Genomic DNA, 12,996 nt, shown 5'->3' with positions numbered 1-12,996 from the left:
TTTTTATCTATAAAAATAGCCCTTTAAACAGCCTCTCTTCCTTTTTGTGGGTCCTAAAATAGGCTCCTCTTCCAACTACTAAAGCCCTATGTTTTACCAATGAATGGGTACCTTTTTTCCAAACTACTCAATATCAACTAAAATCAAGTAGAATTAAAGTAGTAAAAATGTGTGAGTTTTCAAATCTATACATTAGGAAGTCACCAGATTTAGTATTCTCCCCTTCTTTAAAAAAAAAAAAAAAATCAGAATTTCTGTGAATCTTGCTGGAAACGATTTAGTTTTTCTGGATTATTGGATGCCATCTGAGAAAAATCACGAAAAATGTCCTGATAAGTTTCATCACCTGCATGAAAGTAAAATAAGGACACTTTTAAAATGCATACAATAAAAATATTAATAAACAATATTCATTCTTATATTTAGTAACTACTTTATAATTCATTCTATTACAATTTTGTTTAGCTGAGCATTTTTAAAAGAAAAAAGATGAACTAAATATAAATGCTGGAAAAGTATATAGTGAAAGAAGAAAGAAAACTATACCTGAAAAAAGCACCTCAAATGCAGCCATAGAGGAAAGTTCAGAGTTAGAAAAGAGCAAAGATGCAAGTATCTTAAAGCCATGTGCAGAAATACATTTATTCATACATGAGAAATAAAAGTCAGTATAAGTGAGGTATAGTAAACAAGGCATTCTTTAAATAAGTATTTCCCTTGATCAAGACCAAAAGGAAAGACCAAAAACAAACACTATTTCTGATGGATGCAAGTTATTAACTAAACAAAGCTGATAATCAGGTGAGGGGGGAAGCCTACTTTAGTATTACCTTTTAAAAGGCATTTTAATTTAAATAGCATGTGAAAAAGAAATTCTTTAACTTTAATGCTTAACTAAAACTAACACACCTAATCCCCTGCTTACTAAGCTTATACAATGATAAAGCCTAGAAAATGACTATAAAATCATAATTTTCACATGTAGTCAGAAGTTTTTTATTTACTGTAGGTCATATGAGAAAGAATACTATGACAACAATGGGAATACCAAAAACATGTTGAATTAGAATAATAGACATATGTATATACATACAAATATGCTTGTAGGGAAGAAGATTATATATACTGATACTATAGCTGATTGAATACTATATTTCTTGCCATGAGAAATTAAACATATACACACACACAGATTACTCCTCAAATAAAGGATTTGTATAAAATAAAATCTTATTTTCAAGATGAGTAATCCATTAGGAATGCTTCCTATTAAACATCAGCTTTATACAGAAGCTTGGCATAGTTATGTTTTCAAGATTTAGATTGTCAAACACAATTTTACATGACTGTTGTTGCAACATAGTTTTATAATTATTTCCTAGAATATAGCTTGCATCCATCTTATTACAAACTATTTTGCTACAGTTGTTGTTAATAGTGCAGTAAGTTTTGTTAGCTTTTGAAGAGATTTTTTGAGGCAATAGATGTCATACCAAAAGCTAGAGAATTAGAAAAAGTCTGGGTAGGGGACGAAGATCTATCTAGTAAAAAGGTCTAATAGCATAACCCAAAATTTTCAATAAAAAGTTTTTAATACTTTCAATATTTTTTCCACTTTTAATATTTAATCTATGTAAAAAGCAAGTTATTAAAATCTCTATATAGTTTTCATTTAACCCTGGAAATTTCTCATGACCTGAATCAATCAATCTACTTTAAAAAGAAAAAAGTAAGGAGAGAATCTTAATAGGGTTGGCTAAGAGTAACAGTCTTAACTTATTGTCATTAAAACAATAAAAACAAAGGTTGAAATGCTGGATCAATGGGTAAGACAATCCAATTATACCCATGATTTCTTAAAAGTTACTCCCACATTAAAAGACAAACTACAATCTATTCCCATTTTTAGCCATTCTAAAAGATATAAAATAATACGAGAAGAGACCAACATTAAATATCAATTAAGAAACCATACAAAATATTTAAAATTTTTTCTTATTCTTAGATGTTGAATTAAAATATTTAAAATATTTATTGTAAACATTATAAATATTTTTAAAATACTATTTAAACTGGAGAGTCTGGAATTTTACTTTCCAAAAAAGTGTAAAGTGCAGATTATAATATAAAAATACCACACTGATTTTACCATTCAACACCAGAAGTAACTTAAAAGGCACACATTATACATTCAAGAAGAAATAGGAAGAAGGATCTAGCAGAGACACCAATGCCAAATAGTTTACAGATAGCACCAGATGAGCATTCTTAGTATTATAACAGTACAATGGCGATATATGGCTTCTACTATTAGCAATGCATATTTTGTACAGCAAGCTGTGGAATTTTTTCTTTTTGTGGTTTTCCAGTTTTCGTTTTAAAATTATCTAGTACCTATTACACAAGTACATTTTAGTAGAACCATTGTACCATGCAAAACAAATTATAACCTCTTTTATTCACTCAATTAAATGCTTCTTTGAGGGAAAAATTGTTGGTGCTACACACTAATCATTTGTTTCACTTACTGAATACATTTTAAAAGAGTTACTACAATATGGAAGGAAGTCTTACCTTCACACACACACAAAACTTTTATTAACATTCAGTTTCTAATAAAACACTAAATAATGGACTATCAATATACCTTTCTTAGGCTTCAAAATGTATGGTCAGAGAACAAACGTTACAATAATGATAATGACTAAGTTATTTAATATAGTTAACACAAATCGACTTCAATGTGATCCTTTAAAATTTAAATATAATTTTAATCATTTAGAATTTCTCCCAAGGCAACTATAACTTGTCTACACTAGAATATATAAACAATAAGCCAGAATATGATGCCCTGGAAAGTTTACAGAAGTACATTTAACAGTTTATTATTAATGGTAAACAACTAGTCAACCAATATTTTTAATGCTAAGTTATATCCTTTAAATTACTTAATCGCATTGTACTAGTATTTCTCTTCAGAAAGTTAACTGTCTATGTGCCTGGACAGTTCTGACTTTTTAAAATGTGGACTGCTGTTTCCACTGGTAGTTTAAAATGGTTTTTTGATTTTTGGTATTCAGAATAGCCACTGCAATAGCAGTTATAATGATCCAAGATTTTGTTGATTTTGCTCTTGAGCAAAGAGATGGCAGCATGTGAAACTCCACACCCAACTAGTCTTGCCCCTTCTGGGTTAATTACAGCCTTCTTTTATAACTGATTAGATCAGACATAAGCCTTTGTCAGTAACATACTCACATAACCAGTAGTGGTTAACTAAAGCAGTGATTTTCAACCGACTAAGAAACTGCCAACCATCAAGAGGAATCCTAGGACCAGAAATTGGACTGTGGAAACCACCACACTGGTTTCCAACAATTCAGAGCAGGGCATGATATCTCACTCACCCACCCCCACCCCAATTCTCCTAAGAGCTGCAGTAACTGATAAACAGGGTTAGATAAATCTTCCCTTCAGGAAACATGTGCTCTTAAACCTTGTAAAAAATCAGGAGTCTGAGGTCAGGGTTGTGGATAGAAAATTCAGAAGTGGAGTCTCTTAGAAATAAGTCCATGATTCCCAAAGGTAATATCTGACTCTTTTAAATGGTAGGGCTCTTCATTATCAAAAGACTGAAACTAACTGCATTTTAATATTATCCAGAATTGTGAGATTTTCTTTCTTATGGTAGGCAGCAAAAAAAAAAACAAAAAAAAGTATCTAGATAAAATAACCAATCAAAATATATGAGAAAAATTTACAGTGATAGGCGAAGGAGAAAAAAAGACCTGTTACCTAAGCAAACATATTTGCTCTCCAAAGACTCATAGGGAGAAGAAAAGTAGTCAGAGAGCAATTGCTGTGCCATTTCACCATGTCACCTGTATAAGTATAAAACTGTTCTGCTTTAAATATCAGACTCTCTAAATAAATCTAATTAGAAAAATCTAATTAGCAAGATGATCCTCAAATAGATCAAAATTTCATTTTATTCTGCATTTCCAGAATTCTGATCTATTTTTAATCTCTAAACTGAAATTTGAGAGTGGTATAAAAATTTGTTTTTTTAAAAAGAGTTTTTTTTTTCAAATTTTCATTCAAATAAATAGCAAAAATCTATTTTTCTTTGGATGAATGGAAGGTATATACTCATAAACTTATACATAAAACAGCAGTGAAAGAGACATATGAATGCTCCTAAATGGTGGCGGAAGCCCAAGCAATTCAGGTGAAACTAGAAGTTGCAAGAGCATAGAGGCCCTGTCCTTTCCAGCTTCCCAACTCCAGAGAAAAGTCAACCACTGACCTTCTGACTAACCAGTTGGGTGTAACTTCATCAGCAAACACCTTAAGGAAAGAGCAGCTGACCAAACGTTTAAGTTTAAAATTTCAGGAAAAAAAAAAAGTTTAACTTAAAATCTTGAAGATCACTCTTATCTCACAAATATTGGTCATAGCCTTTGAATAATATTTTTTATTTTAAAGTGCTTAAACACAAAGGCCTCAAAGAAATGGCCTAGTAATACCATCACTTAAGTATATGTTACAAAATAATAACATTTAAAAACTCACATTCAAGTTTAAAACAAATGGGTGAAATTCAGAATTAACACTGAGACTTCACCCTTAATCAGCTTTCTGACATCTTGGTATATCATGAATCAGTAGTATTGTTTGATCCATAGGATTAAAGTGGGACACCCTAGATTAGAAGTATCTAGATGTTCTCTATTCTCAAAGTTCTTACTTGTTCCCTGTTAAATTAAACCAAAAATAAATAGTAAATACAGTCCTCTGAGAAAAGAATGGCCCCATATATCTATTAATTATATATTAATCTGATTAAAATAAAAGTAAATGGCTGAAGCTAGAACAAAGTACAGAAATTTCAATATATTTAAACAAGAATAGATATTATCAAGCTTTTTAAATAACATATTAATATTCATTAAAAAATTAAGTATACCGAACAATTTCAATTATTTTAGTCATTAATTCCAAGTTTCTTACTAATATGTATATGAATTTAAAAGATATATTAATAATTCATATACTCAACTTCATAAAATTGCAGATCTAATTATTTGATATTTCATCAAAGAGAGGAATCTGATCACAACATTTCTTCCTTTTCTTAACATCTTGATTCAAGGGTGAAAATGACTCAAAATGAGACTTGAGCTGATACTGAATTAGATTTCTCTAATTATGAATAAGTCTACTTTGCCATCAGGTTCTCAAAATATTGTTCAAAAAACTTCCATTTATCTAACAGATACTGTACATTATAAGATAAAATGAGACCTTTCCATTATACCTTTTAAACTAACTCCACTCCCATTATGTACTTCTTAACCTATTGGTAAATTTTATTTTAAACCTTCAACCCATGTTTATATCAAAGTATAAAACTCCTAAATTCATTTTCTAGGTATTTTCCATTCTGACTTATTATTTGCCAAGCATATGGTGATTTGTTTTTTTCCCTGAACACAATTTATAGAAATTCCCTGAATTAACAAAAAGAAAGCCATTTTGTTATATTCAGTTGACAGAATTTCAAAAAGAAAATGACTATTGTGCTGCTGTAAGTGTATAAAGATACATTATCATTCCATTTACTTCACTGGAATGTATATGGAAGACATCTGTACAGCAGAGAAAGAAGTCAGCAGCCAGAGTTCAATACAGCAAGTAAATGTGTACTCTAATAGGAATAGTTATGGATATTTAAAGGCCCAGGAGTTGACCACCCCCAAGAATTCAATAGGTACAGTACATATTTAACAACTCACAACTTACAAGTTATAAAACTCTATAATATTAAGCTAGTTTGCTAAAGAACTATCAGTCCTCCAATTGTAAACTTATAAATTCTTGAATGCATTTCTTATACTGCATTTCGGTATGGTTATTAGTAGAATATTGACCTGGCTGTCCATAAAGTCCTTCTGACTCCCGCATCTCTTCATTCATTCTTGCTAAACGTAACCTAAAATTAAATAAAAGCATTTTTAGATGAAGTTATACAAGATAAATATTCATAAAGTAATGAATTGTATAAGCAGATAAAACGTGTACTAATGTAATTTTTTTCTCTATCAATATTTGCCACTGAAATAAATGGGCTTTTATTCTATCAGACCCAGCCAGCAATCCAGATACAAAAATAATTGTATTTCACTTTATACAATTCTCATGAGAGAAGACAATGAAGGCGCATTTCAGCTCTGTTAAAGCAGGATTCTTGCAGCACCTTCAGCAACTTGCTTCCTCCAGACTCCAGAGAATTCCTGGCTTCTATAGCAACCTATCAAACTTTAACTGCCAACTGCTGAAATTAATGCTATAGTATGGAAGCAATAGCCTATCATAAATTCACTCTGGTTCACTCTGAGGTGAGTAGTTCCAGTCATATAAACAGTGTCTGTTATTTCTAAATACTGGAAATATATTTTGATATACAAACATTATAATAATGACCACAGGTGACCAAGATTTTCCCAAGGTTACCATGTTGGCTATGCATTCTTTTTGGGGATTATTCATCCTGGCAGCAGGAAGACATGTAGCATTGGATTAAGAAGACAAGAATTTCTTCCCAATTTCTTACTAACGTGAAACAACATTTTAAAACATGCAAATGGCCCTAACCAGTTTGGCTCAGTGGATAGAGCATCGGCCTGCAAACTGAAAGGTCCCAGGTTCGATTCTGGTCAAGGGCATGTACCTTGGTTGCAGGTACATCCCCAGTAGGAGGTGTGCAGGAGGCAGCTGATCGATGTTTCTCTCTCATCGATGTTTCTAACTCTCTATCCCTCTCCCTTCCTCTCTGTAAAAAATCAATAAAATATATTAAAAAAAACAACAACATGCAAAGGTTGCCTTTGGTACCCTTCTCCTACTTTATATTACTCTTCTGTTCTTCAAGCCACCAAATACTCATTGCCTTCCCAGACTTCTAACACTCTCTTCTAACATGCTCTCTCTGGCAACTACTGCAGCATCTAAAATGGGCTTTTCCTATCTTCAGAGTACCATGAATCCTTCCATTTCCATTTTCAACCACTGTGTCAATTAATAATAGCAACATAATTTTCCTTTTAGTATTTGGACTTTTCGAAGAGGACATCTATTTTCAAAAATTTTTAAGTGAAACTAAAGTCCTTACTCAAAGCAATATGAGAAAATTTAGTTAACTTGGAAACAGCTATGTTTGGGAAGAGGGGCCTTTACTATAAGAATTGCCTGGGAACCCTGCAAAACCAAGATTTGTTTCTCTATACCATTTCTGTCTTTTCTTTAATAACTTACCTTTCTCTAATTGTAAATCTACAATGATTTAAATTTCCCTACAATAACCTCCACAGTAACATAACTCCTCCAGAGTGGAAAGGAAGTTGAGTACAGAGAAAACATGCTTTTTTAAATTTTTTTTATTCAGCAGTGACATATGACAAGCCAAGAATTCTCAGTGGGAGCTCAGGAGTTCAAGGCAGTCGTGGGATTTTCTCTTTGTAAGTGACTGAGATTTAGTCATGTGAATGGAACTGTCTCTACTTATATAACAGAGGATCAACCATTCTGGGCTTCATTCAGCCCAGAATAGAATGAAAAAGTGACTTCATACAACATATGCTTGAGATTTCCTACATAATAATGACATGTAAGTGAAAACGCATTTCTAGATTCCAAGTGTAACAATTAACTTTTATCTAATATGAAAATCAAATTAAGATCTCAAAAATCATTCCTTAACAGATCATATTAAATTGTATTCAAACATTCAAAAACAAGCACTTTTATCTTAAAATAGAGTATTCTTTTAAAAATAAGTACAAACAAATCCTTAAGTATCACTGCCCAAAAGCAACGCAACTGCAAAAGTTACTAACACCAATGTAGATGTCCCCCCTATAAAATCCTGATTCTCAAGGTAGCAGAATAATTGCCTGTTACTGTACCAATCCAATCCCCATCCCAATATATACTAAGAGTTAAAGAATCCATTTTAGAGAAATCACGGGTTTTCTGTTTCTATTGGTCATGAAGGATAACAGAGGTGGCTAAGAACATGGGTTTTAAGACCAGAATTCTTGGTTTCAAATTTCAGCACTACCACTTACTAGTTTTTCAAATTATCTGTGGCTTGATTTCCTTATAAAATGAGGTTAATAATAATAACATCTTCCTCACAGGGTTGTGAAAACCAAGATCACTTAGTAAAGTGCTTAATACATTTATTGTACTTAGAGAAGTATATGGTATATAGTAAATAACTGGCCAAGTTTAAAGTTCATACCTACAAAGGAAACCCCACCCAAGTCCTATAGTGTATGGGAAATAATGAAGTAAAAACAAACTTACAAGGTCACTATATCAGCATTGGCTGCTTCCACAGCTATAGTTAACGGGTCTTTCCCTTCTTCATCAGTGGCATGTTGATTGGCACCTCGTTTTAGGAATAAACATACCTGCCTTTTTAAGCAAATAGCATTTTTGAGATAAAGTCAATAAGAAAGAAATTAGTATTTACCTTAAAAAATAAAAAGCACTACCTAACTTAAAGAAATAATATTTTGATTAGTAAATTCTTATTCATTCTACAAATGACTTCCAACACTCTTTTTGAACACTGATTCTAAGAATAAAAATTTACCATAATCAGCATTTTACAAGTCTATTTAACCTGGTACTATATAGTACAGTAGGATTGTAAATTATGGTCCCTACCCTCAAAGAATATCATAAAAAGATGTACACAGATACATACAAAGTTAAAACAAAACTCAATCAATTTGGGAAAGAAGGAAGCCAAGGTAATGTTAACATCTTCTGCCGGGAGCCGGTCCATGCTTGCTGTTTCAAGGGACCTGGCATATATGGCATACTGTTCTTAATATGTTTGCTCACCCTCTTGGCACTATGTGTTTTAACCAAGGTCTCTGAGAAAGGTTGTTTCCCCAGGTAGGGATTTTCCCCTGAAGTTAGGGAGGGAATAAAACCTCTTAACTAGTGCCAGGTGGGTAATTAATCACTTTACGAACAATCATGCTTAAGCTACATAATCTTTACTCCCTGGAATGGAGATAAGAAACGCCCTAACCTTTGTAATAGAGATTGATAGGATTGAATCAACTGGTATAAATACAGATGTAATAAGACAGCAAGACACAGAACTTAGAATACGGAACCAAGAGAGACAGAACCGAGGCACAGAACCTACACAGAACGTTCTCTAGAGACAGAAGAACTTCGCTGGAGAGAACATGGCAAAAGATCCTGGATTGAACCTGACTACAGAAATTGGCAAGAGAACCTGAATAGAACCTGGTGACTGAACCTGGCTGGAGAACCTGGACAGAACCTGGCTGGAGAACCTAGCGAGGGAACATGGCCACAGAACCTGGCTGGAGATCCTAAGCAGAACTTCGCTGGAGATCCAGACCAGAACTTGGCTGGAGATCCTGGCTAGAGATCCTGGCTAGGCTGCTGATCAACTGAACACTGTCTCCATGTCCTTCCTTTTTCGCCGACTCCGTCCACACCTTTGGGGACCCCTGGACCCGCTGGGGTTGGACCCCAGCATATGGCGCCCGAACAGGGACCCCTAGGTAAGCGCCCCGCACTCGGGACGGATAGGACTCCACCATAGGAAGAGGGTGGATAGTCTTCACTGACTCCGTCCACACCTTTGGGAACCCCTGGAACAGGATTCCCCTAGGTAAGCCCCCCCATTGAGAACCCCACACTCTGGACGGATAGGACTCTACCAGGGTACTGAAGACCCCCCTATAGAGGATAAGTAGGGTAAGAAGGTGGATAGTACAGAACTTAGATTGAGAAGATGTGCCATACTGAGTCCAAAGAAAGAAGACTCTGTATTGATCTTTAGATTAAGAAAATGTGCCATACTGAGTCTAAAGAAATAAGACTCTGTATTGATCTTTTAACACATATGCTTGCTAGCAGAGGAATTAAGGTTACTCCCAGTCAGACAGAATGTTTTATACAAGAAGTATGTCCATGCTTTTCTGAGGAAGGAAAGGTAAATGTAAAGGCATGGGAGGAGGTAGGCCCAAGGAGCCTTATCCTTAACCCCACTGCAGCCTTTCCACCCCGGGAAAGTGCAGGATTGGCAAGCTCTCCCTGGGGTGATAGATCAGGACTCAGGTAATAGCGGAAAGCGCCAATCCTACTCTTAAAATGGATACAAGAGAGCATTTCGGGTTTTTCTTTTTAATGCCGGCTTTTAAAAAATAAAAAAGGGGGAATTTGCCGGGAGCCGGTCCATGCTTGCTGTTTCAAGGGACCTGGCATATATGGCATACTGTTCTTAATATGTTTGCTCACCCTCTTGGCACTATGTGTTTTAACCAAGGTCTCTGAGAAAGGTTGTTTCCCCAGGTAGGGATTTTCCCCTGAAGTTAGGGAGGGAATAAAACCTCTTAACTAGTGCCAGGTGGGTAATTAATCACTTTACGAACAATCATGCTTAAGCTACATAATCTTTACTCCCTGGAATGGAGATAAGAAACGCCCTAACCTTTGTAATAGAGATTGATAGGATTGAATCAACTGGTATAAATACAGATGTAATAAGACAGCAAGACACAGAACTTAGAATACGGAACCAAGAGAGACAGAACCGAGGCACAGAACCTACACAGAACGTTCTCTAGAGACAGAAGAACTTCGCTGGAGAGAACATGGCAAAAGATCCTGGATTGAACCTGACTACAGAAATTGGCAAGAGAACCTGAATAGAACCTGGTGACTGAACCTGGCTGGAGAACCTGGACAGAACCTGGCTGGAGAACCTAGCGAGGGAACATGGCCACAGAACCTGGCTGGAGATCCTAAGCAGAACTTCGCTGGAGATCCAGACCAGAACTTGGCTGGAGATCCTGGCTAGAGATCCTGGCTAGGCTGCTGATCAACTGAACACTGTCTCCATGTCCTTCCTTTTTCGCCGACTCCGTCCACACCTTTGGGGACCCCTGGACCCGCTGGGGTTGGACCCCAGCAATCTTCTATAAAAATAAAAGCGTAATATGCTGATTAGACCAGACGTCCTTCTGGACAACCTTCTGGATAAAGCTGGGGCTTCGAGGGAAACCTGGGTCCCGGGTGCCAGAGGGAAGCCGGTGCCGGCAGCCGGGGAAAGGAAGTCCTACTCTTGCACAAATTTTGTGCATCGGGCCTCTGGTCATAATATAATACAATAGCAGAGTGGGAAGTAATCCTCCCACTATACTTCACAAATATTATAACTTGAAGAAATTGATAAAAATGAAAAAAATATGAAATGAATAAATGGAGTCTATGACGTAAAATGGGAAGAAGTATGATTGTTTAAGAAGAAAATACAAAGAATGAAATACAAAGAGTTAAATGCTACCGTTTCTAAGTATAGAAAAGTTTTTATGATGAAGTTATTGAACTGAATCTCTTTACTGACAGAGGGAACATAAACAAATAATACAAGATACTATAAATAAACAGAAAAAAGAACAGTTTGCTTGTCAAGGTAATAAGAATTGGATAGGCCTGGCCAGGGTGACTCAAAATGGTTTAATGCCAACTCATGGTTCGATTCCCAGTCGAGATACATACCCATCCCCAGTGGGGGGTGTGCAGTAGGCAGTGGATCGATGATTCTATCTCATCATTGATATTTCTACCTCTCCCCCCCTTTCCCTTCCTCTTTGAAAATTAATAAAAACATTTTTTAAAAAGAATTGGTTATCTTTGAAATGATTAAAGAACAATCACCCATTCACAAACTTTTCAAATAAGGCTAACAATCTGACTTCATTTGTGCACTCTAATAGAAAATATGTTTTCATGGCATTACTGTTTTGTGAGTCTAAATATTGCTCCAGAAGTTGCAATATCAATAGCACAGACTAAAAATTTACCTTAAAATTTGACTTTGGATACCCTGTGGGAAAACTAAAATGCCCAAAGTTACAAAGTTCCCCCAAAATGTGTTTGTTATGTACATAATGTATGTCTACGTGCTTAAATACACACACAGACTTAAAGTTGTCTGACAAAAATCACCATCATTTTACTATTTTTACATACTGAAATTAATCGATATAAATGACAAATGAATTTCAAAGTAAGTTTTGGAATTTTCTTATCTGAAAAGTAACAGATTTTTTTTTATTGAGATTTTTTAAATTTCAAATTCCATCATGACAATTTAAGTTACAGGAAAGTGTAATTTTACAAACTCTACCTAATGGCCTTAATATGAGAAAAAGTTTGTGATCTAGCAAAACACATTACTTTCATTACCAGAATTCTCTTCCATTAAGAAAAAAAAAATTTGATAGCCCTGGCCCAGTAGCTCAGTTTGTTAGAGCATTGTCCCGATAATCCAAGGTTGCAGGTTCGATCCCTAGTCAGGGCACATACAACAATCAACCAATGAATGTATAAATAAGTGGAACAATAAATAAATCTCAATATCTTTCTCACTCTCTTTCCCTCTCTCTCTCAAAAATCAATTTTAAAATTTTTTAAAGAAAAAAAACCTGAGTTTACATAAAGTGATTCTCAGAAATCACTACTAGCTCCTTCTATTTTCCAACCCATCTCTTAAAGCAAAACATTATTTCAAAGTAATTTTTCAAGTAAAACCCACTTAAATATGTAAGCACTACAGCTTACCCGGTGTGCCCCAAGACAGTGGCATGGTGCAGTGGTCCCCGCCCTTGTACATCTCTTTGGTTTACATTAGCACCATTCTGTAGGAGAAACTCGCACGTCACCAAAGAGCCCTTAGAGGAAAGAAGAAAACAATGTACAAAAAACAAAATTTTTCCATTAAAAACAGTGTTTACTTTATTCTAATAGTCTTTCTATTTCATTCTCCTCTAAAGAGAAAATACCCCCCAACAAAAGCAGAAAAATGATAAATCACATTATTTCTTCCCAAGAACTACTTCTAATAATGATTTAATTTGCAGTTTGCAATCTAGCAAA

The 12,996-nt window shown here is 34.7% G+C and overlaps 1 protein-coding gene across 3 annotated transcripts in view; it reads right to left on the bottom strand.

Moving 5' to 3' along the window:
• Window positions 1-230: 230 nt before the first annotated feature.
• The window catches only part of ACAP2 (ArfGAP with coiled-coil, ankyrin repeat and PH domains 2), a 131,120-nt gene continuing 118,354 nt past the window's right edge, over window positions 231-12,996 (bottom strand). For all 3 annotated transcript variants that reach the window (XM_036349857.1, XM_036349858.1, XM_036349859.1), the window contains 4 exons: window positions 12,682-12,791; window positions 8,368-8,478; window positions 5,931-5,992; window positions 231-346 (listed from right to left, as the gene is read on the bottom strand). In XM_036349857.1, coding sequence (XP_036205750.1) covers window positions 246-346; window positions 5,931-5,992; window positions 8,368-8,478; window positions 12,682-12,791 — 384 coding nt within the window. In that variant the 3' untranslated portion in view covers window positions 231-245. The remainder of the gene's footprint in view (window positions 347-5,930; window positions 5,993-8,367; window positions 8,479-12,681; window positions 12,792-12,996) is intronic.

Source organism: Myotis myotis, unplaced genomic scaffold (assembly GCF_014108235.1).
Source record: "Myotis myotis isolate mMyoMyo1 unplaced genomic scaffold, mMyoMyo1.p scaffold_m19_p_2, whole genome shotgun sequence".
NCBI lineage: Eukaryota > Metazoa > Chordata > Mammalia > Chiroptera > Vespertilionidae > Myotis > Myotis myotis.
Note: the sequence above shows the minus strand (reverse complement) of the source record. Positions and strands in the feature narration are given on the sequence as shown.